This window comes from Lygodium microphyllum, chromosome 21, assembly GCF_053477565.2.
Source record: "Lygodium microphyllum isolate KBCC chromosome 21, Lygodium_microphyllum_v1.1.10, whole genome shotgun sequence".
Classification (NCBI taxonomy): Eukaryota; Viridiplantae; Streptophyta; class Polypodiopsida; order Schizaeales; family Lygodiaceae; genus Lygodium; species Lygodium microphyllum.
Genome location: NC_141155.1, coordinates 132,127,358 through 132,153,511, shown reverse-complemented (window position 1 = coordinate 132,153,511; position 26,154 = coordinate 132,127,358). Strand labels below are relative to the sequence as shown.

Sequence of the window (26,154 nt, the reverse complement as noted above, 5' to 3'; positions counted from 1 at the left end):
TTATGGGTGTGGCTAGTGCCTAGAACTTATCAAGTATGAAGGTTAGCCACTTAAACTAAGAATAGGATGTGCAGCTTGTAAGGATGATAGCTAAACCTAATGTAGTTCCTACCATGTGGGTTAATAGCCAAATGCACGGTGCTTATTTCTACCTTGCACCTAGGTGTGGGTGAATAGGTTTCCCTATGCAAGGGATGAGAGTGTGCATTATGTTATGATTGAGCATGCTAGGGATTTTTACCATTTTAAGAGAAGGCTAGCTACTTCTATTTTAGCATTCTTGAACGCATTGTACCCTTGGATTTTGGTATGGATTTCACTTTTTCTTTTTGTCTCGTTTTCTTTTGGCTTAAGTATAATACTACATTTAAATGAATGTCTTTATATCTCTGACATTTTGTTCATCTCAAGAGGAAATCAACACAATTGTAACTAGCACACCTAGTGGGAGCAAGTCAATTCAAGTGTGTGTTGATGGAGAATCTCATTGTATGGAGGTAGATGTCAAAGAATTGGAGGTGTGTAAGAGAATGTCTTTGGAGAAAGCTATTGTTGTACTACATGTTGATAGTCAAAATGAAGAAAATACCATTTTGGATAGCAAATCGGTTATTGATTGGATTAAGAGAAGCCTAGGAGCTAGTTAAATAAAGAAGCTATTGGATATGTATAAACTCTCAGTCGAAGTTGATGAACTTCCTATTGTATATAATGGTACTATGTGTTTTGAGCCACCAGCTACATTTGGAAAAAAGAAATGGATGGTTGGAATGGAAGCTCTTGTTTAGACTAGGCCTTCACAATCAAACATGGCCATATAGTGTATTGTGCACTTGCGCTATTGTTTAGGTAGTCTCAAGTGTCACAAGGTAACATGGCTGTATTATGCAAATAAAAAAGGATATAATGACACTTATTTTCATGGCCACGTGAATAGACAAGTTTAGCAAGGGGTATCGTGTAGTAGAAGGCAACATAAGCATTACTTGTCACTATTGTCAAAAAGTTGTGTCTTGCATTGCATTTTGTAATTGCATGATCTACTATGTCCTACCATTAGATGATAGCATGATGTGATTGGCTATACACGTTGGAGAGCATTCATAATGTCCAACAAGGAACACGAAGGGAAATATTGAGAAAGAATGAAAGCTTGTAAGCACAGTATTGAAGATTCAGAAGTGAGGTCCTTTCGTAAAGTTCAAATGCCGGTTGCACATCAAATGTTGTTCCAATCTATTACCAAGGAAGATGACTCACTGGCAACAACTGACAAAGATTTCAATCATTTCCTCAAAGAAAGGATGCCACTAATGCAAAACAAAGGGTTAGATCCAAATGTTTTTAACATCTTGTTTGCTACTATGTTGTGGATATTGGTAATTCACAAGATCTGTTTTGACTGCCAAATAGTCTTAAGGGGATAATCTCACAAGAAAAGGCCAAAACAAGGTACATTAGTTGGTGACAGGTACAACAATGTACTACAACCGCAATGACATTGCTTGTTTCCATTTTTCCATGGAAGCAGATTTCCTAGTTAGAGAGGAGCTAAGGACAAATGTTATTTGTTTAAAATGTCTACAAAAGGTCCTACTTAAAGGGTGGATTTAGTTAATTGCATGCAATGAATAGGCACAAGGGATCTAGAAATGCATGGGTGCACTTTGATTACACTCACCATATAAATGGTTGGGCAACAATGTTGTGCTTAGTATACAATCCTTGGTGAGTATCCCTTAGGCTTCTTTGATCAGCACTATTATGCAGATAATATCTTTTCCTATGAACTAATTTGTAATTCTATATATTATGAGAGCATTACAGGTAATAGAAATATGTGAGATAAGGGAGGATTGTGAATCTCAAGTGTTGTTTTGGAAGACTCTAAACAATGTCGTGGAACAATGTGGGTATGACCCTCCCGACTTTGTTGGATGAGGTAGGGGCAAATTAGTTGGCTATAAGGATAGTGTATAATGAGGGGCCTCAGAATGTAATGGAAGGGAGAGAGTTGTCTTGTCTTTTTCATTGGGAGTAAAGGCAACAGAAATACACCAAGAAATTAGTTGCTTCAAATAGGCAGAGATATCATATAGACTTGTGCAAATCATGGAGACATGCAAGGATGACTCAACAAGCTACTCAGTAGGCAAATGTAATTAAAAATTGGTGGGTTAGCCATGTGACTTTGTAAAACATGAAACCCTTACAAAGATGGTTAAAATGGTGGGAGCAACCAATTGCATATTGGGGAGGCATCAAATTGGATGTAAATTTGTGTGTTGGGATCTCATGTTATGCATTTGATGTATGCATTTACATAACCCAAAATCCTAGACCTCTATACAAGCTAACATAAGTCCCTAGGATCATGCTCAAATTCCAAGTATTAACCTCCCTAAGAGTGTCCATGCTAGTTGGTTATCCAATGAGGGTGGAAAGAGGAAGATATTGCTATATGATGCATGTGTCATAGATGTTTTGATTATGTACCTGGTACAAAAGAGTTTCATTGGAAGATAACAAAGCATATTCTTAAATACTCCAAAGGCACTTGCAATAGGAACATCAAATATATTTCAATATATAATCTAGTACTATTCAGGTTTTTTGATATAAATTGGGCAGTAAATACTAATGATAGGAACATCTACGTTTTCTTTTGGATCTGGTACAATATCTTGGAAGAGTACAAAGCAATCTACAATGGCATTGTCATGTACAAAGCAAAGTATGATGCAATAAAGAATGTACTTTGTGAATGTGTTTGATTAAGGAGATTGTCAAGTAAGATTGTTGATGCTCGGATTGGTCCAACTCAGTATACGTGTCATAATCAAAGTTGTATCTAGCTTGCTAGAAGATCACTCTTTCATCCTCCTTTTGTTTGAGAGAAGGTTCAATCAAAGAAATTTGAGCTTGTGTGTTGCTCAATTGATGGACATGCTATAGACATCGTCACCAAACTACTTGGCAAAGCTAAGTTTGAGTTTTTCAGATACATGATAGGCCTCAATGAAAACAAGCTTATCATTAAGAGAGATAATTGAAAGATTTAATTATTGTGTATTCTCTTCCTCAACAACAATGTGCTGTGATTATTTTGGATATGTTAAGTGTCATGATTTACTGTACTTGTCAAGTCCTTTCGATGAATACCCATATTACTTGGAAAAATATATATTTGGTGAAAGTCACCCAGAGGGTGAATAACTCTAGGATGATTAAAGAGAGATTATTTTAATAATAGAAATAGGAAATTGTGAAGATATATGCCACCAACAAAACCATGCAATATAACTTTCATGAACAAAGAAGCCAAATAATGATCAGAGGAGAGATTCCTTGCTATCCAACTCTTTGTGCATTCTTTTTGTTGTGAATCTCTCATATAGTTTACTAATTTATCAACATTTCAATCTTCATATTTCTGAAAATTCTAACAAGGACAAGATATGTCAAAGATGCCATATGCAAGAGGTGGAGACAGAGAAGTCATAACTCTACGATAGATCTTGTAGATGATATACCCATCATTTTGGTCTCATAGATTATTTCAGCCTCTCATGAGACTAATATGACTTTCTTTCTTTCTTTCTCCCCTTCCCCGAGCACTATTTGCAACGATAGAGTAAGGATCACAATTTGCAGAAAAAGAGCTATAGCTTTAAGCTTGAATCTGTATCTATATGATTTTTCAGCTTGTTTCTAACTAAGAATCTATCCAGCTGATTCCTTGCATATTTCTCTACTTAAACACATGCTTTCAACAAAACCAAGATAATGACAAAACACCACATATTATGATCACTTAAAACCTTCTCAAGAGCACAAGTAAACAGGCTACCCACAGTTGAGGCCAGTTCTTTGATCTGATTTCGAAACTCCAACTCATCCTTGGGTTGCAGATCAGAAGGTAAGGCTACAGATTCCCACCACCTGAAAAAAAGAGATCTTAATATTCGGAAGCGATCCACATCTTACCTTTTGTCTTTACTCATCAAGTTTGTTCGATCTATCTCTAGCGTACTAAAGTACAGTATTAACAACATTCAATGACAGAAAAAGAAATGGTTTATTTTGAAAGTTGCATTACACCAATCAAAGCAGAAGAATGACTTCATCGATTGTTTAATTATTCTAAAAGAAGGAAGCCTCTAGCTTGACACAAATCCTGAACATACAAGCGCTTATGACCCATGGAAAAGGGCTCCCAGGCCATGAGTAAAGCTTCTGTTGCATCCTTTTTTCTGTAAGCCAAGGATGTGCTTTCACAACAAGCTGCCATTGTTTCCTTTTCTAGTTTCACCACTCTAAGAAGTGTAGAAGATATAACCTGCCAGAAGAAAGCTATGTACATCAAACTGATGAATGTTCACCCATTTCCTACAATCAGTTAACTGCTTGGCATGTCCCAAACCGTTAATTAAAATTGTAAGCACATGAGTCAATTAACACAACTGAGGTTAACATTTAGGATTTGTAGCCACATTTCACCAAAATGATTTTTTTGGCCCATTTCTTATTTGTCAAAGGTCTTTGAAAAAGAGTGATGGATCTAGTTACCAGAAGATACCTTGGCTGCTAGATGAAAAATATCGTTTGTTTCTGCATTTAAAAGAATGTGTTAGACCATAATTTGCCTTTGAATTTGTGATATTGTGAGTTCTTTACACTGGCATTTGGTTTGCAAATTCAACAACCAAAGAGACACGTGAGAGGATCAGAAAGTAGTATCTACATATATAACAAGCTACAAATACCTTAAAAGAAGGCTACCCAAAACACAAATCGATAGACCTGGCCTCTAGCAGATCACTGAAATTGATGCTCCTCACTCTTTTTTGGATGAGCTACATGTTATTATTTCTACAAGCATTGGCAAAACTTATTGTTTTGGTGACATACATCAATATGTGATACCTCCTTTACTATTCCATGCTTGTATCTCACCTTATTATGCATGTTTGTTTTATGTCACACATTCCGGTACTTGGCTATTCAATTTGGCTACATGGAGATGTCTTATTGAGCATTTGGTGGATGCCGGCCCTGTCATTCATGGTGGTATGTTAATAGTTGGACGTTCCAGTTATCATGTGGTGCTCTTAACTGTGGTGTGTTTGGTCCATGGGTGGGCTGATGTTGGTGGGTGGTGTTATAAGGCCGTTTTGATGGATCCCATATGATATTGGACGTTCCAATTATCATGAGGTGCTCTTAAATGTGGTGTGTTTGGTCCATGGGTGGGCTAATGTTGGTAGGTGCTGTTATAAGGCCATTTTGATGGATACCACATGATACTGGATACCATGAGCTTGTGGTTGTGTTGATGGGGTGCAAGCCTTATGTTTCTCTGGCTCCAGTGGTCCTTGGCTTTTGTTGTGGATGTACTCAAAGGTATACCATCCTTTCACTCTCCAATATGACTGCTGTAGAGTACCTATAAATCAAGGTGGACATGCATTGGTTGTCTTCTTTTCTTCCAAAAAGAACAGAGATTTCCATTGAAAAAATGGAGTGACAAAGATCAGATCACTAAGGTAAATTTACATACAGGGATCCCAACTAATGAAAGGAAGTCTTCCATACTGGCTTCTCTTTAGCGAGAATGTCTAGTACAGAAATTGTATGGAGAGTGTCTATGGCAATGTCCTGACCCAATTTAACTAAGAGAAGTCCCAATTGTGTACTATTCATTTTCTGACTAGTAACATGATCCCTTGAACATTCTCATTATAGTTAGAGATCCAAATAAGTTCCTGATTCCATGCACTGATGCTAGATTGAATAAGTTATCTAGTATAGCTACCTTTTAGCTACATTAACTTGGTAAGCCAATAGATCTGACATGTGCCACACTGGAGCATCTTCACAAGATAGCAAAAAGGGAAGCTCCATTCCTATGACAATGAGCTGGGAGCTCACTCTCCCTCTAAGTTTCCCTGGCTAAAGAGGCAGAAAAAAGACTACACACATTAGAACAGAGTATGCATATTATCAACTGTAATGTACCATGCCCAAAAGCTTGCCAAACAGTTGGCCGAAAAAGGGATGGGTCTGCCCATCCACAACTTGTCTACAAGCATGTGGCAAAGTGTACAGCATGCCTCTGCTCTGTGACAGATTTGCAGATAGTGCAATTAATCTGACCATATACATGTCTTTTCCAAGCAACATGGAGCAGGGGGAATTGTTCGAAATTACATGGACTTCAAATTGTAACCAGATATAGTGAGAGCGCGAAAAATGAGAGAGCAAACATGATTCTTTATTCATATATTTGGGCCTGTTGTATATGCCGACCTAAATCCACCTACCTACCCTCCCTTTCTCCACTAGATTATCACTTGATCTAGAGCTAGGCCCTCCATATCAACATGAGATTGTACCACCAGGAACTATAGACTTCTACGTTTTACACACAGCCTTAGTTTCCTTCTTATTTGCTTTGTGCTACATATTTTGCTCAAACAGTTGTACCATCATACACATGATTGTAACTCATGCTCTAATAGGTCATTTTGGCCTTTTGCAGAAGTTAATATTTCCTTTCATTGCATCTCTCTCTCTCTCTTTTTTCGTAATGGGTGTTATATTTATAAAGTATTAAACGACAAAAGAGTTACAAAAGTCATGGCAAAGATGCAGAGGAAATTGCCATATGCCAGGGAAGTAAGTCCTCCCGAGGGAGTAAGTCAGAGTGCCGAATGAGATCTATCTGCCAATGCAAGAGGCCTTTAAGCCTAGCAATATGTCCCTGAACATTATAGGCCGAATCAAAAAGAAAAGCATTCCAAATGGTCCAATTATGCCAACAGCCCCAATATCTAAGAAAGTGAAACAAAATCTTCATATGCGACTGAGCCGGTGTGGGATATTTGGGCCGCGCAAAAACCCAATCAAAAGGGCTTAGCGAGAAACCAACCATTACTCGCCAAACCGCTGACAAAAGTGACCAGATTTTCTTAGCGAGAGGACAAGAAATAAATTGATGACGGGCCGATTCCACATTGATGGTGCAAAAGAAACACTTGCCGTTGGAGATTCGACGCTTGGAAAGGGCTAAAGCAAGAGGAAGACCACCGATCATCACCCTCCAAAGAAAGACCATGCATTTGAAAGGTGTCTTGTTCAACATGCCCTCCATCACAGTTACCTTCCACCATGACTGAGATTTATGTAATCCCCATACAGTATTAGCTTTAGTAACTAGCCATTGATGATCTTTAATCAGAAGATAATACACTTGGTTAGCTAAGGCCTTTTCCAAATGCAGGCTGTTTGCAAGGTCCCAGTCCTGCCAAGGACGATCCGAAGCAAGGGCAGGAAAGGGTTGTCTGCTCTAGAGCACCATCCAAAGCTGTCCCCATAAATGACGATATCCACGAGGGATCCTGAAAAGCCTCTTGGCTGTACGAAATGATATCAACACATTGCGACTGGCAAGGGTGGCATCTGCAACTGAAGTCAAGCCCAAATGCGCCATGCAGTTAAATTTTGGTTTGAGCTCATGTTTGCCTTCCCAAGAAAGTAATCGCGAGGCTGCCAACAGTTCCAGTTGAAAAGAGTTAGTAGCTAAACGGTCCTCCGCTGGATGCCATTGACCCTTCTGGAGAACCAATTTCTAGGAACATACCAAATGAGCAAGCAAGGATGATGAAGAAGGACTAGAAAACCGAGAGCCTGCATTAAGAACATGCCACCAGGAGCTCCGAATTTGAGTATTACCATGCGCAAGGCCGTGATCCTCAAAAAAATAACGGGCTATAAAGACCCACGGGTGATGATCCAAGCACATGGCACAAAAAAGAGACCAACAGAGTGCCAGCATATGAGTTTCAGCATGCAAAATAGCCCCACCACCCATGCGTTTGGGGGTGCATGCATGCGACCAAGAAATCCATGAAATGCCTGCATGCAAGGAGTCCTTCTTCCATAACATGAAACGACTGTACTAAGTAAGAGCATTCAACGTAGTAGTAGTCCAAGGCAGCAATGGCAAGAAATATGTGAGCATTGGCAACATAATCGTCTGAGCCACCTTGAGGCGAACATGGAAGGGCCAAGCCTGTGACTTCCAATACAAAAACTTAGCTGTCAGTTTCTATGAAATCCACTCTAGTAGTTGCTTCGGCCGAACCTCAACACCCAAAGGGTATCCAAGATGCCTGACAATGGAACCACGGGGAACAACCATTCCCTGCCAGTCCAGTGACTGCAAATCTGACTCCGTGCAACTAAGAATGGCTGATTTCAAAGCATTGATATGAAGACCAGAAGCATGACCAAAGAGAGTCCAAACATCTAATGCTTTGTGAAGATTATCCTTATCCGTACGCAAAATCATAAAGCTGTCATCAGCCAAGGATTGGGTAATGAAGTGTTGTCCAAAAGGAAGAGACAATCCAGCCAACTAAGTAGAAGCTACCATATGAGATAACATCGAAAGAACTGGATGAGTCGCAAGGGCAAAAAAGAGAGGACTCAAAGGGCAATCCTCTCTCACAGAGCGTGCAAGGACAAATGGCTCGGTGACACTACCATTCAACATAACTCACGAAGAAGCTGCAACACTAATGGTGTAGAGTTAACGAGACATCCGAGTACCAAAGCCCATAGTAGACATAAGTTCTGCAATGAAGGACCAGTCTAAATAATCAAAAGCCTTTTCCAGGTCCAATTGCATCAATACCACCTCCTGATTAGAGTGCCTTGCATAGTCAATAGCCATTTGCACATTCAAGACATTATGCAGAATGGTTCGGCCCTTAATGAAACCATATTGAAGAGGATGTACAATGGCAGGAAAATGCTTATGGAGTCGATTCGCCATTACTTTGGAAAATATTTTATACATAGAACCCATCAAAGAAATTGGTCACCAATGTTTCAACATAGACAGCGAAGGAACTTTTGGAAGCAGTTTGATAAGTCCTTCTTTTCATGAAGGCATGAACCCCGTTTCCCAAACCTGCTGAAACATAGCCGTCAATAGTTTCACCAGACCGGTTGCAAAAACCTCAAAGAATTCATTGGTGAGACCATCCCAACCGGGACTTTTATCCTTGGGCAAGTGTAACAAAACATCCATAACCTCCGCCTCACAAATATCTGTCTCCAAAGTAGTTTGCATGTCATATGGAACCTGTTGACCGAGTAATTTGGTCAGAAGGTGAAGGAGTAGAACCAAGAAGGTCTAGAAAATAATTCCTACACATATTCACAATAGTCTGAGGATCAGTGGCCATTTGACCTTCTGCATCCTGGAGTCTAGTCATATTCTCTCGAGCGGGAGATGCATGAAGAGCTCGAAAGAACTTATGAGTCTGACAAGCACTAACTTGCAAATTCTCAGTCAAATTGTGCAATTTGGCCTGTTGATAAGATTTCAACTGAAACTCTTTAAGAAGATCAGTCAAACGCATAGCCAATGGCAGCGGAAATACATCATCTGGAGTCTCCACCAGTAGAGAATGAAACAAAGCCAGTAATTCCTCCACTGCGTGTCGACGCCACCGACAAAGAGAGGCATGATGCATCCCATATTGCTGAACAACCCGCTACACATTAGAGAGCAATCGTTCAAAAGAAGCATTGCTCTCAGAGGAGAAGTCCCATAAAAATCTATCAATCAAATAAGACGAGTTGAAACGCAAAGGGAGTCTATCCAGAAATTGCTTAAAAGGTGCAATGGGTTGAACAAGCATATCAAGCTATAGAGGAAAATGGTCCGACAAGGCATATTGCTGCAACACTTTCATTTCCAGCATCTCAGGAAGAAAAGCATCATCCTGCATGATGTACATGCGGTCCAACCACGACCATGTAGTTGTATACTGCGCAGAATGGAAAGTAAACCTTATAGAAGAAGGCTGTAGCCATGACCAGAGATCTTGCTTAAGTACGACAAGAGCAAACGCATTCCACACACGGCTTTTCGGAGTAACCATCACCGAATGCTCTGATGTGGACTGTGAAGGATCGACACACACATTAAATTCCCCCATCAAAAAACCCCGTCTGCCAAGTGACAAGGAGGTCTACAAAGTATTCCAAAGATCCCAGTAGGGATAAAGGATCATTTGGAGTATAGAGGCCAAGTAACCATAAGATCTCTCCTTCAAATAAACTTCAATCACCACAAAATGACCGTGTACATCATTTTTTATAAGAACAGGTTGATATTTCTCATGTACAATCATAAGCACACCAGAATAATGCATGGCATGTGTCCATGCATAAAACAAGAGAAACCCATGGCAATCCACAACTTTTCCTGCTTCGCCGTGACTATTGTGCTCAATAGCACACAAGACATCCCACTGATTCTCATGCAATAAACTCCACATGGCATGCTACTTATTGCGAGAACAAATGCCTCGCACATTCCACGTAGCTATCTTCATGTGTATTCAAAAAGAAGATCAGGAACGAGGTAAAGCTTGCCTCGATTTAACCTTTTCTGCTAGAATGTCAAGGACCCCCTCATCCAAAAAATCAGCTAACATGGCCAAAAGAGTTCCGACGAGCAGATTTAGATGTAGACGATGTATCCACTGACTTGGGGATGGAACGGGGATAACGACGATCCCATGGGGTAATCACATTACCTCTAGCATCAAAAGCCAACTTAGCAGGTGGGCCCTTCGGACCATCCGTATATACTTTCCTAGTGGGCTGATTGCGAGGAGCAGAAGAAACCATAGCATGAGTAGTGTGCTCTAAAGACAACATGTCTTTCCTACGCAAGGAATCTTGTGAAGCATGAGGCACAGTATCCGCCATACCAGCATCAAACCTTTTACCTTTTTTGGCACGTACATCTACCCAGTCATTGTCACGGGAGTCCAAACCCGAAACATGTTGTTTTCCTTTATCCAAAACTTTAGGTGGCTAGGTCGCATCCTACGACGGAGCTTCAAGCACCATATCTTCCATGGGAGACAACATGCTCAACATCTGAAGTCGGTTGCTTCGCTAGACATTCGGCCATAAAATGTCCCAAATTTCCACACGAAAAACAATGCCTGCAAAGTTACCCCATTTCAAACGAAAGTGCAAAGGATGCATGCCAGAGCAATTAAGACGTAACCAAGCAGGCCTTTTCCAAGCAGTATCCTATAACATACACAAACGGTTAAAATTTGTGGCCCTTAGGCTCAGGGGGATCAAAACACTACCCACATCGGCCATGGCATCCTTTAACAGTGGCCAATAGACAGCCAGACAATTTTCCACTTCAACCCACACCGGGCATTCATGTTGAAGCAAGCGCTGAAAATCTGCCATTGGGCGCCATGGCACATAATGGACCAAACGGCGATCAAAAAACAATGGCAGTTTAGTCAGCAGATCAGCACGATTCTTCTCGGATTTCAACAGCACCTCATAAAAGCCTCGGGGCTGAACAAAAATATCTTCAATACACTCCCCTTGTAGTAGACTTTGCAGCCACTGGCGAATATAGAAAAGTACAGTTCATAACACACTGAGAATGAGCGCAAAACAGTTTCAGGATCCACAGTGGCTTCCAGAACATCTTCAGTTTCAGAGTCTAAAAACGCTTCATGATTATGTTGAACATAATCACCAAGTAGAGTGTTGGCAAACTCCAACAAATGCTCCCAATCAGCATCCTGAGAAACCACAGAATCAGAAGCAGCCTGAGCATAAGAACGTTCCCAATGATCCTGATGATCCATTGTATCTTCCGAAGTATGCTTGGTGCGTTTGCCCGCAGGCTGGAAGTCAGGACCAGGTGGCATCTCCTCTGTGCAAGGAACCATATCCTCTGATTCCTCTGTGTCAGAATCCGGCGGACCAAGGGCTGCCACCGTTTGGTCAATAAAATCCATGTCCAGACCAACCATGTTGTATCTCCACTTTAACAACTCTCTCTCTCTCTCTCTCTCTCTCTCTCTCTCTCTCTCTCTCTCTCTCTCTGTGTGTGTGTGTGTGTGTGTACAGAGGCGGATCTGCTTTCTTTGCCTGTGCGTAGGGGCAGATTGCACGTGCAACAGCAGAATGAACTGTCTACAGTCTTTGCTCGTCAGTAATCTGCTGCCTCCTGGGCACAGATCTGTCCCTGTAAAATGTCTACCTGTCTGTCCCTGTTATTGTCGTTTCCCGGCCTGTGCAGGGACGTATTCTGCAAGCACAACCTTTGATCCTGGCGATTCTGCGATACTCTGGTTAGGGCTTCCACGCTGCAGCACAGCACGATTACGGGTAGGCAGTAAGCAGGTGACATTGGCGGGCCACGTAGGCAGTAGGCAGGTCACGATGGCAGGCACCAAGGGCCAGCGCAGGTGACAGCGTCCTAGTTTCCCTCTCTCTCTCGCGCTCTCTCTCTCTCGCTTTCTCTGCCTGAGTCCTGCGCACAATGGCCGCACAGAGTCGCGCAGGCCTATGGACGTGATGTTGCGCGAGAAGGCAGGGGCACGAGGCTGGAATCATTTCGCCGTGCAAGGAGGGTTACGCAGGGTTGCCATCGCCACAGACGATCTCTCTCTCTCTCCCAATCTCTCTCTTTACTTCCGTAGAGAGCAAATCAGAACGATGGAGAAGAGCTAACTGCCAATACAAGAGGCCCTTAAGCCTCACAATATGCCGCTGAACATTATAGGCGGAGTCAAACAGAAAAGCATTCCGAATGGTCCAGTTATGCCAACAGCCCCAGTATCGAAGAAAGTGATACATGAGCTTTATATGTGGCTGTGCGGGAGTAGGGTATTTGGGCTGGCCAAAAACCCAATCAAAGGGGCGCAGGGTGATACCAACCACCCCTCGCCAAACAGCCGACAAAAATAACCAGACTTTCTTAGCGACGGGGCAAGAAATGAATTGGTGGCGGGCGGATTCCATAGTAGTGGTGCAAAAGAAACAGGTGCCATTGGAGATTCGTCGCTTGGAAAGAGCCGAAGCAAGTGGAAGACCCCCAATCATCACTCTCCAAAGAAAGACTTTATATTTAAAGGGTGTCTTGTTCAACCAGCCCTCCATCACAGTTGCCCTCCACCATGACTGGGATTTACGCAATCCCCATAAAGCATTCGCTTTAGTAACTAGCCATTGATGATCTTTAATCAGAAGATGATACACTTGGTTAGCAGAAGCTTTGCTCAAATTCAGCCGGCCTTGTAGGTCCCAATCCTGCCAGGGATGATCCGAAGCAAGAGCAAGAAAGGGTTGTTTGCTCTGGAGCACCGTCAAAAGCTGTTCCCATAAAGGCCTATATCCACGAGGGATCCTGAAAAGCCTCCTAGCTGTACGAAACAATATAAGCACATTGCGACTGGCAAGGGTGGCATCCGCAACTGAAGACAAGCCCAAACGTGCCATCCGATTGAATTGTGGTCTAAGCTCATGTTTACCTTCCCACGAAAGTAAACGCGAGACTGCCAGTAATTCCATTTGAAAAGAGTTAGTAGCCAAGCGATCCTCCGTTGGATGCCACTGAGCCTTTTCAAGGACGTGTTTCCAGGAACATACCAAATGAGTAAGCAGCGATGAAAAAGAACTGGAGAACCGCGAATCAGCATTAAGAACATGCCACCAAGAACTCCAGATTTGGGTATTGCCATGCAGAAGCCCATGGCCCTCAAGGAAATAACGGGCTATAGCGACCCACGGATGATGATCCGAGCACATGGCGCGGAAAAGAGACCAACGAAGTGCCTGCATGTGAGTTTGGGCATCTAAAATAGCTCCGCCACCCATGCGTTTGGGGGTGCACGCATGCGACCACGAGATCCAGGAAATACCTGCATGCAATGAGTCCTTCTTCCATAGCATGAAGCAAATAGACTAAGTAAGAGCATTCAGAGTCGTAGTAGTCCAGGGTAGCAATGGCAAGAAATATGTGAGCATTGGCAACATAATTGTCTGGGCTACTTTGAGGCGAACATGGAAGGGCCAGGCCTGAGACTTCCAATACATAAACTTAGCCACCATTTTCTGAGAAATCCACTGCAGAAGCTGCTTTGGGGGAACATCAATACCCAAAGGGTATCCAAGATGCCTGACAATGGAGCCACGAGGAACAACCAGACCCTGCCAGTCCAAGGACTACAAATCCGACTTCGTGCAGCTTAGAATGGCTGATTTGAGCGCATTGATACGAAGGCCTGACGCCTGACCAAAGAGATCCCAAACATCCAATGCTTTTCGAAGGTTATTCTTGTCCGCACGCAAAATCATAAAGGTATCATCCGCCAGGGATTGGCTAATGAAGTGATGTCCTGTAGGAAGCGACAATCCGGCCAACTGAGAAGAGGCGGCCATATGTGATAACATGGAAAGAACTGGATGTGTCGCAAGGGCAAAGAATAAAGGGCTCAAAGGGCACCCTTGTCTGACAGAACAGGCAAGGACAAATGGCTCAGTAACACCTCCGTTCAGCATGACTCGCGAAGACGCCGCAGCACTAATGGTGTAGATTAGACGAGACATCCGAGCACCAAAGCCCATAGCAGACATAAGTTCAGCTACGAAAGACCAGTCCAGATAGTCAAAAGCCTTTTCCAGGTCCAGTTGAATCAGTACTACCTCCTGATTAGAATGCCTGGCATAATCAATGGCCAATTGGGCATTCAAAACATTGTGTAGAATATTTCCGCCCTTAATGAAATCATACTGGAGAGGGTGCACAAGGGCAGGGAGATGCTTATGGAGCCGATTCGCCATTACTTTGGAAAAGATTTTGTACATTGAACCCATCAAAGAAATTGGGCGCCACTATGTCAACTTAGATGGCGACCGAACTTTTGGAAGCAGTTTAATAAGTCCTTGTTTCCATGAGGGAGGCATGATCCCCGTTTCCCACACCTGCTAAAACAATTTTTCGTTCTCTCTCTCTCTCTCTCTCTCTCTCTCTCTCTCTCTCTCTCTCTCTCTCTCTCTCTCTCTCTCTCTCTCTCTCTCTCTCTCTCTCTCTCTCTCTCACAGACATATCATTGATGGAGGGTTTTCCTTTCTCTACTCACTTTCAGATCACTGACATGTTTCCCTTTATGGGACACTATTTCATTTCATTTCATTTCCTTTTCAGTCTTATAGGCATGTTCTTCATCTTTCTTCTCGTTCTAGATGAGAAACACATCATCATCATTGTATGTACTGTTTTGGTCTCATAGGCCACATTGGCCTTTTAGAGACGTTAATATACTCTCTCTCTCTCTCTCTCTCTCTCTCTCTCTCTCTCTCTCTCTCTCTCTCTCTCTCTCTCTTCGTGAAGATAATTGAATTAAGTGGCAATATTTACATCAGACCATAAGGTCAGCTAAGAAAAAACAAACACAAATGAAAGGTTACCAAGACTCACACAAATATCACACAAAATGACAGCTAGTGTGGAGCGAACAATATCCAGCCAGGGAGCAACAATGTCACGAAGAAGCAAATCAACTAAAACCATAGAGAAGATCTTCCATAACACTAAACCACGAACACGGGCCACATGACCATGGATGCCCGAGGCTGAATCAAAAATAAAGGCATTCCGAGTATGCCAAATATGCCACAAAGCTGTCCATCTAAGGAAATGGGAGAGGCACGACTAATCTAAATGCAAAGTAGACATAGAAGTCGTCCTTCCCATAATCCACGAACAAGCTGATATCCGCTGCTGAGTCACTGAGGACCACACATGGGAAACAAAATTCCAAATCTGTCGAGCAACAAGGCAAGAGACAAAAAGATGAAGCAATGTCTCATTACATGCAGTGCAAAATACACAACGACCACCGGAGATCTTGCGAGCACACAATATGTCCCCAGTTGGAAGACCCCCGATAAGCAATCTCCACACGAACACTTTACCCTAATAAGAAACCTTTGACTTCCAGAGTTGGATGAATCTTTCCTACCACTTCTTTTTGCTGTCCTGAATATGCCATAATTTATTAGCCTTTCCAATGACCCATCTCTTGGCCTCAACCATCTAATAATATATCTGATTAGCTGACCTTTTCTCGAAATCATCAAGAAGCACAAACATCCAATCTCGCCAAGGAGACAATGGCTGTCAATCAGGCAAAGGAGAGAACCTCAGAAGAATCTCTTGTATGGACGACCAAATGTCATGGTATCCTTGAGGCACCTAAAAGTGCTAACGAATACGCCGGAAAGAATAAACAGGGGGCTGCCAAAGAATGACACCATCATGGATTGTCTGCAACCCCAAATGAGCCATCCAATTAAACTTATCTCGCTATAAATCTTTATCAGGCCAATCCAACAACCTGAAGGTAGCCAGCACTTCTCCTTACAGCGAACTCTTCTCCTTACAAAAATCAATAGGGTGCCAAACTACAAAACGTAACATCTCTTGCCAAGATTCAATCAAATGAGAGAGGAGAAAAGACTGGGAGACCTTAACAAGCCTCGTAGAATTAAGTACATGCCACCAAGAAACTTAAATAACCGTGCTACCATGAGAGATGCCATCTTTTCTATGAAAAATTTTGCAATATCTGACGAGGGATGATTCTCTACACATAGTGCCTACAAAAGTGCTAGTCTCAAGAGCCATATGCAAATTAACATCCAATAAAGATGCTCCCTCCATCCTTTTAGGAGTAGTCACATGCTACCACGAAATCCACACCTGGCCCAAATGATTCCCTTTCTTTTTCCACAACACGAATCGGATAGGCTAAACCAGATTCCAAAAGAGACTTCTTAGTCCAAGGAAGCAATGGGTGAAAAAACGAGATCATACTGATCATGATGCATTGAGCAACTTTAAGTCTCACATGAAAAGGTCAACCTTGAGATTTTCAGTACATGAACCGATCATTAATACGGAATGATATCCAATCAAGCAAGGCAAGGCGGGCTACATCCACACCAATAGGATAACCCAAGTGTCAGGTTATGTCTCCTTTAGAAGTCACAACTCCATGCCAACACAAAGCCTGCAAATCATTCTCCGTACAAGAAAACAATGTAGATTTCTGAGCATTAATATGAAGTCCCGATGCTAAAGCAAAAAGATTCCACGCAACCATTGCGCAATTAACATTAGTACGATCAGCCTAAGAAATATAAAGAAATCATCAGCCAAAGATTGACCCAAAAGTTGAGCACCACTGGGGAAGAGACAAACCAACAATCTCTCCTTGATCAGCCAACTTATCCAACAATGAGAGCATCGAGTGAATGACCAAAGCAAATAGCAAAGGCCTGAGAGGGCAACCTTGCCGAAGAGACCGAGACAAGGTAATTTCATATGTGATTCCTCCATTTAGTGAAATACAAGCCACAACACCCTGACTAATGGTATCAACAAGAGAAATCATGAGAAGACCAAATCCCATGGTGGACATTAGCTGCCGCAAGAAAGACCAACTAACATGATCAAATGCCTTTTCAAGATCAAGCTAAAGCATAACAACCTGTTGACCTAAGGCTTTGGCATAATCAATCCCCACCTGAACATTCAAAATGTTATGCATTATATTCTAACCCTTAATGAAACCATATTGACGTAGATGAACCAAGTGCGGGAATAATTTTTGTAATCTGTTGGCAATGATTTTAGAGAAGATTTTATACAAAGAACCCATGCTAGAAATGGGTCTCCATTGTTTCAAAGATGGCGGAGAGGGAGCCTTAGGCAATAACCGAATGACATCAATCTTTCAGTCTGAAGGCATCCTACCAAAATTCCACACTTGCTGACACACGCAAGTTAATGGGTCCTTAAGCCATAGTTGCATTCATACTACATATGGACTAGTTCGTTCTGTACGGTTCGTACCGTACCGTACCGTACGTATCCGTACCATTTCGTACCAAAAAACAAGTTATTTTTTGCCTCTGAAGACTAGACCATATAGTATCTTCCAACTCCTAAAGACTAAGCCTTATGTTTATTATCATAATTCCAAGTCTCTCTCTCACACACACACACTCGCTCTCTCTCTCAACTTCCAAGATGAGTATGTAATTCCAAGAGCGTCCCTTTCCCCCCCCCCCCCCTCTCTCTCTCTCATCTTCTGTAGGTGTCCCTTTGGATCGAGCAGTGGCACTTAGCCGGTCTAGGAGCCCACGCCCACCCGGACGAAGGCCTAGACATCCACACCACAGACAAATTAAAGCCATCATTGAGCGCCGCAGGAGACAGATGCCAAGACGCCTCAGCCATGCAGAGATACACCTCCTCAGAGAGCAGACATATCATTGATGGAGAGTTTTCCTTTTTCTACTCTCACTTTTAGATCATTGACATGTTTCCCCTTTTATAGGACACTGTTTCATTTTTTCAATCTTATAGGCATGTTTTTCATCTTTTCTTGTTCCAGATGAGAAACACACCATCATTGTATGTATTGCTTTGGTCTCATAGGCCACATTGGCCTTTTAGAGACGTCAATATACTCTCTCTCTCTCTCGTCTCACACCCACAAAAAAAAAAAAAAGAATGAAGAGCTTGTTTGTCCATCCACCCTAAACTTTGCTTTGTTCTTTGATGTATTACATATACACTCCCATCTGTCTTCTACTAGCACATTGCGCATGTTGTGCATGAGGTTTTCCCTTGTTATCCTCATGTATTCATCCTATTAATTCAAGTGACATTGCTATTTTAGCTCTAAACAAGTGTTCTATTATCTATAATCCAAAATAACCAAGTTTTTGTTTTTTTTTCGTACTAATATTGCACCGTACCTTATAAAATCATAAGGTACCAATTAGTACCATATTTTATCGTACCGTACCGTATCGTACCTTTTGTACCTAACAACCCTGCCTTAAGCTGCTCAACATGGGCTGAAAACAGCTCATTAGGAAGCCCATCCCAGCCAGGGATTTTCCTTCATGGTAAATGGGACAACATATCCTCCACTTCATCCTCTGAAATATCAACCTCCATCAAATCATTCCATTTTGGCTCAACCTAATTACTAACCGAATCACAAATGTATCAACCAGCAAAGTGACCATTATCAGAAAGAATCTCCTATCGACCCAACAAAGATTTATAAAAGTCAATGCACATTTGGATGATGGAAGCAGGATTAGTCACCATAACACCTTGTTCATCCAACAAACGCATAATATTTTCCCGAGCATGTTTCTAGCGTAAACAAGCAAAAAACTGATGAGATTGACAATTATTATCATGCAAAGCTTCCGCTCAAGCCAGCGATTTGTATTTAGCATATCCCTCCTCTTGAAGAGATTGAACTCTACATTTCAAGCATTCAATACATGTGAGCAAGTCATCACTAGTATCCCCTAACTGATACAGAGACAATGAGTGGGCCAACAAAGATTGTGCATGCTGCAATTCAGCTCGTAAAGAGGAAGCATGCTGAATACCATAGTGTCGAGACAACACTCATGCATTATCCCTAAAAACAGCCCATGCTTACATCCCTCCAGATAGGACCCTCGAGCTAAAAGAAGTAATCAATTGCCGAATACATTCCAAAAGCTGATTTTGCAGCAAAAAAGTTCAGTTGAAGTATAGAGGCAAACAAGCAAGGAGAGCCTTAAAGGCATGAACAGGTCTATGGGTCAAATCCAAAACCAAAGGATAATGATCTGACAAGACATGCTATCGCTCCACCCACATATCAATGGCTGCAGGAAGAAAAGAATCACTCTGACAAATGCAGATCCTATAAAGTCTGTCCTAGGTATTTGGATGCTAAAGAGAACAATAAGTATATCCAAACTTTGAAGGATACATCCAGGACCACATGTCCTATTTCAAAGACATAGCTGCCAGAGCATCCCAAACTTGCCACTTAGGACCATCCATGACCAAGTGCGGTGAAGTCACTTGATTCCAAATACACATGCATTAAAATCACCCATAACAAAACCTTGACAAGCCATGGCAAGGCAATGCAAGTCATCCCAAAGCTGACGGCGTTCTCGAGCACTAGAAGGAGCATACACATCCACCAACCACAAAACCTCTCCCTCATATAGGATTTCCAACATCAGACATCTGTTGCGAGGGTCTTGAGAAACCAAGGATGGTTGCAAGGACAATCTAACAGCCAACATAACTCCAAATTTATATGGAACCCAACCACTAAAAAAAACTGTATAATCCTTACATACATAAGAAGATCCTACCAAAGCATGTTGTTTGTGCTCCATAGCACAGAAAACATCCCAATTTCCAGCTAACACAACTTTCCACGATCAATACTGCTTATTGCCCCAAGAAATGCCTTTAACATTCCATAAAGCAAGTCTCATGATAAACCACAAAAGAGAAAACTGCTAAATCACCACTTTCCCTTTCCCTTTCCCTTTAACATCAATAGCTTTAGTTGCCTGAAATCTCTCCATCTTACTACAAGTCACATCTACAAGATCCGCCCTCTGCAAACTAGCAATCGAAGCACAAGAAGGGAACTGTTGTTGCTAAGAACAGAAAACATCCCAAGGAGACACAAGCCTCCCACGAGCATCAAAGCACAAAGCAGAATCAGAAGTGCAAGCATGGATTGCAACCAAGTCGAGTCCTGGTAATCAAAGGAGTCATTCCCGTAAAGTGAAAGATGACTGCCCTCTCATGGAAAGCAGCAATCTGCTGTAAAACCAGGTCAGTTTCCATGACAATAACCACTTGATCCCCTTTCGGTAAAGAGCTCGCTTTACCTTCATTGGTATGAGCATACTCTGACATAAGATTGTTGACAATGGTAAGGATAAATTGAAGAGACCCATCAGTCTGTGAGCATGAAGCATGAACATCTTACTGAGGCAAATTCGGAGCACATAATACTGGTTCATCAACCAATATCTTACAACATTTACCCATCTCATCCCCATCCATCAAAAACTGCCCAAAATCCTTAGCCAATGAGTCACCATCCGATTCCGCCAAATCTTTATCATCCCCATGTCCTATATGCCGGTCAAGAAAAGCTACATCGATACCATTTGACATATACATATTCACCATGACTAAAATCTCTCTCTTTTTTCGTGAATAAGAGTATATTAATGTATGGAAATATTTACATCAAGCCTTCAGGCCAACCAAACAAAAAGGAAAATAACAGTATTGAAGCCATCAAGCTATCAGAACAACCATTCTACATGAGTACCACTAAGAGATCACACCAAATGGACAGCATGAGTAGAGCGAACAATAGCCAACTAGGGCACAGCAATGTCAAGAAGAACCAGGTCGGCTGATATCATAGAAGAGATCCACTAAACCACGAACACGGGCCACATGACTATGGATGCCTGATACCGAATCAAAAATAAAGGCATTACGAGTGCGCCAAATATGCCACATAGCTGCCCACCTAAGGAAAGTGAAAAGGCAAGAATAATCTGAAGGCAAAGAAGACATAGAGGGCATGTTTCTCATAATCCGTGAACGAGGAAGCATCTGTTGTTGAGTCGCCGAAGACCACACGCAGAAAATAAGACTCCAAATCTGTCGAGCAACATGGCAAGAGACAAAGAGATGAAGCAATGTCTCATCACATGGAGTGCAGAAAACACGACGACTAGCAGAAATCTTTTGGGCATGCAGCACATCCCCGAGTGGAAGACCCCCAATGAGTAGCCTCCACATGAATACTTTACCCTGATATGGAACCTTAGATTTCCAAAGTTGTATAAATCTTTCTTGTCATTTCTTCTTACTATCCTGAATATGCCATAGTTTATCAACCTTCCCAATGACCCATTTCTTGGCCTCCACCATCTGATGATATGGATGACCAAATGTCACTATATCCACAAGGAACCCAAAAGTACTGACGAATACGCCTAAAAGCATAAAGACAGACCTGCCCAGGAATAACACCATCAACGACAGTCTACAACCCCAAACAATCCATCCGATAAACTTCTCTGTGCAAATTTTTATCCGGCCAGTCCAACAACCCGGAGGAGGCCAGAGTACTTCTGCTTGCAGCAAATTCTCCTCCTTACGACTATCAGGAGGGCACCAAACTGCAAAACGTAACATCTCTTGCCAGGATGCAATCAAATGAGAAAGGAGAAAAGACTGAGAGACCTTAATAGGCCTCCAAGAATTGAGCACATGCCACCATGAGGCATGAATAACCGTGTTACCATGAGATATGCCAATCTTTTCTATGAAAAGTTTAGCAATATCTAACCAAGGATGACTCTGTATACATAGGGCCTCCAAAAGGGTTAGTCTCAAAGCAACCATATGCAAATTAACATCCAGCAAAGCTGCACCCCCCCATCTTTTTCGGAGTAGTGACATACTACCATGAAATCCAGACCTATCCCAAATGATTGCCTTTTTTTTAACACCATGAATCTGATAGGTTGGACCAATTCCAAAAGGAACTTCTTAGTCCAAGGAAGCAATGGCCAACTATCTCACCTTGATCAGCCAACTTATCCAACAATGAGAGCATCGGGTGCATGACTAAAGCAAATAGAAAAGGGCTGAGAGGGCAGCCTTGCCGAAGAGACCGGGATAAGGCAATTTCCTCCGTGATCCCTCCATTAAGTGCAATACGAGCCATAGCACCCTGACTAATGGTATCTACCAAAGAAATCATGCGAGGACCGAATCCCATTGTAGATATTAATTGTCGCAAAAAAGACCAGCTAACATGATCAAAAGCCTTCTCAATATCAAGCTGAAGCATAACCACCTGCTGACCTGAAGCTTTGGCATAGTCAATTCCCAATTGAACATTCAAGATGTTGTGCATTATATTCCGGAATTTAATGAAGCCATATTGATGTGGATGAACGAGGCGTGGAAATCTCTCTCTCTCTCTCTCTCTCTCTCTCTCTCTCTCTCTCTCTCTCTCTCTCTCTCTCGTGCGCTAGACTCAATCTGAGTGTGCATGTCTCTCTCACTGTTGAGGTACACATAAATTGAAGCACAGATTTCTGTCTGCTGTGTCAGAGCCCTTCACATCTGAGAGCCCGAACTGAGAACACCAGTACTGTTAAGGGCTGCACATGTCTGCCCTTTAAATTCTCTGCACGAAAAAAAGTACAAGTTTACATGATTACAAGATACATGGTGGCTCTACGCCATCGCGTGCAAGAACTCTCTCTCTCACTACAAGAAGTAAACAACCCAAGAGTTACAAAAAGTCATGGCAAAGACGATTCGGAAATTGCCATATGCCAAGGAAGTAAGTCCTCCCGAGGGAGCAAGTCAGAGAGCCGAATAAGATCCATCTGCCAGAGTAAGAGACCTTTAAGCCTGGCCATGTGTCCCTGAACATTAGAGGCGGAATAAAAAATAAAAGCATTCCGAATGGTCCAGTTATGCCAACAGCCCCAATATCTAAGAAAGTGAAACAAGATCTTCATATGTGGCTATGTCGGTGTGGGGTATTTGGGCTGCCCAAAAACCCAATCAAACGGGCGTAGCGAGAAACCGACCACCGCGCGCCAAATTGCCGACAAGAAGGACCATATTTCCTTAGCGAGAGGGCAAGAAATAAATCGATGACGAGCAGATTCCACACTGGTGGTGTAAAAGAAACAATTGCCATTGGAGATGTGACACTTGGAAAGGGCTGAAGCCAGCGGAAAACCACCAATCATTACCCTCCAAAGAAAGACCTTATATTTGAAAGGGGTCTTGTTCAACCAAGCTTTCATCACCGTTACCCTCCACCAGGATCGAGATTTACGCAATCCCCATAGAGTATTAACTTTAGTGACCAGCCATTGATGATCTCTAATCAGAAGATGATACACCTAGTTAGTTGAAGCCTTTTCCAAATTCAGCCGGCTTGCAAGGTTCCAGTCCTGCCAGGGACGATCCGAAGCAAGGGAAGGAAAGGGTTGTCTGTTCAGTAGCATCATCAAAAGCTGTCCCCATAAATCCCTGTATCCAGGAGGGATCCTGAAAAGTCTCCTGGCTGTACGAAACGATATCAACACATTGCGACTGGCAAGGGTGGCTTCTGCAATTCAAGTCAAGCCCAAACGTGCCATGCGGTTAAATTTTGGTCTGAGCTCATGTTTGCCGTCCCAAAAAAGTAATCGCGGGGCTGCCAACAATTCCAGTTGAAAAGAGTTAGTAGCTAAACGGTCCTCCGCTGGATGCCACCGAGCCTTCTGGAGAACCAATTTCCAAGAGCATACCAAATGAGCAAGCAGGGATGAGGAAAGACTAGAAAACCGAGAGTCTGCATTAAGAACATGCCACCAGGAGCTCCGAATTTGGGTATTACCATGTACAAGCCCGTGATCCTCAAGAAAATAACAGGCTATAACGACCCACGCGTGATGATCCAAGCACATGGCACGAAAAAGAGACCAACGAAGTGCCAGCATATGAGTTTCGGCATCCAAAATAGCCCCACCACCCATGCGTTTGAGGGTACATGCATGTGACCAAGAAATCCATGAAATGCCTGTATGCAAGGAGTCCTTCTTCCATAACATGAATTGAATGTACTGAGTAAGAGCATTCAAAGTAGTAGTAGTCCAAGGCAGCAATGGCAAGAAATATGTGAGCATTGGCAACATAATTGTCTGATCCACTTTGAGGCGAACATGGAAGGGCCAAGCCAGTGACTTCCAATACAGAAACTTGACTGCTAGTTTCTGTGAAATCCACTCTAGTCGTTACTTTGGCCAAACATCAACACCCAAAGGGTGCCCAAGATGCTTGACAATGGAACCACGGGGAACAACCAGTCCCTGCCAGCCCAATGACTGTAAATCTGACTCCGTGCAACTGAGAATGGCTGATTTGAAAGCATCGATATGAAGACCAGACGCCTGACCAAAGAGTGTCCAAACATCTAATGCTTTGTGAAGATTATCCTTGTCCACACGCAAAATCATAAAGCTGTCATCAGCCAAAGATTGATTAATGAAGTGCTGCCCAAAAGGAAGAGACAATCCAGCCAACTGAGTCGAAGCTGCCATAGAAGATAACATGGAAAGAACCGGATGAGTCGCAAGGGCAAAGAAGAGAGGACTCAAAGGGCAACCCTGTCTGACAGAGCGTGCAAGGACAAATGGCTCGGTAACACCGCCATTTAGCATAGCTCGTGAAGAAGACGCAGCACTAATGATGTAGATCAAGCGCGACATCCAAGTACCAAAGCCCATAGTAGACATAAGTTCTGCAATGAAAGACCAATCTAAATAATCAAAAGCCTCTTCCAGGTCCAATTGACTCAATACCACTTCCTGATTAGAGTGCCTTGCATAGTCAATAGCCATTTGCACATTTAAGATATTATGCAAAATGTTTCAGCCCTTAATGAAGCCATATTGAAGAGGATGCACAATGGCACGAAGATACTTGTGGAGCCGATTCGCCATCACTTTGGAAAAGATTTTATACATCGAACCCATCAAAGAAATTGGTCTCCAATGTTTCAACATTGACGGTGAAGGAACTTTTGGAAGCAATTTGATAAGACCTTCTTTCCATGAGGAAGGCATGAACCCCGTTTCCCAAACCTGTTGAAACATAGTCGTCAATGGTTTCACCAGTTGAGTAGCAAAAACCTCAAAGAATTCATTGGTGAGACCATTCCAACCGAGACTTTTATCCTTGGGCAGGTGTAACAAAACATCCATAACCTCCGCCTCACAAATATCTGTCTCCAAAGTAGTTTGCATGTCATGTGCAACCTGATTGCGGTCCAAATCATAGAAAACTGAGCATGCATGAGTAACTTGGTCAGAAGGTGAAGAAGATGAACCAAGGTCTAGAAAATAATTTCTGCACATATTCACAATAGTCTGAGGATCAATGACCATTTGACCTTCTAAATCTTGGAGTCTGGTCATATTTTCTCGAGCAGGAGATACATGTAGAGCTCGAAAGAACTTATGAGTCTGACAAGCACTATCTTGCAAATTCTCAGTCAAATTTTGCAATTTGGCCTGCTGATAAGATTTCAACCGAAACTCTTTAATAAGATCAGCCAAACGCATCGCCAATGGCAGCAGAAATACATCATATGGAGTATCCACCAACAGAGAACGAACCAAAGCCAGTAACTCCTCCGCTGCTTGTCGAAGCCACCGACAAAGAGAGGCATGATGGGGATCCCATACTGCTGAACAACCCGCTGCACATTAGAGAGCAATCGTTCAAACGAAGCATTGCCCTCAAAGGAGAAGTCCAATAAGAATCTATCAATCAATTGCTGTATATAGCCCCGAAAGATTGAATGCTTCAAA

The 26,154-nt window shown here is 42.4% G+C and overlaps 1 protein-coding gene across 7 annotated transcripts in view; it reads right to left on the bottom strand.

Annotated features, from left to right (window-relative positions):
* Positions 1 to 26,154, bottom strand: part of ATXR2 (histone-lysine N-methyltransferase ATXR2) — a 247,580-nt gene that overhangs the window by 94,772 nt on the left and 126,654 nt on the right. For all 7 annotated transcript variants that reach the window (XM_087661179.1, XM_087661178.1, XM_087661181.1 and 4 more), the window contains 3 exons: positions 4,580 to 4,611; positions 4,188 to 4,339; positions 3,855 to 3,942 (listed from right to left, as the gene is read on the bottom strand). In XM_087661179.1, the coding sequence (XP_087517305.1) occupies positions 3,855 to 3,942; positions 4,188 to 4,339; positions 4,580 to 4,611 (272 nt within the window). The remainder of the gene's footprint in view (positions 1 to 3,854; positions 3,943 to 4,187; positions 4,340 to 4,579; positions 4,612 to 26,154) is intronic.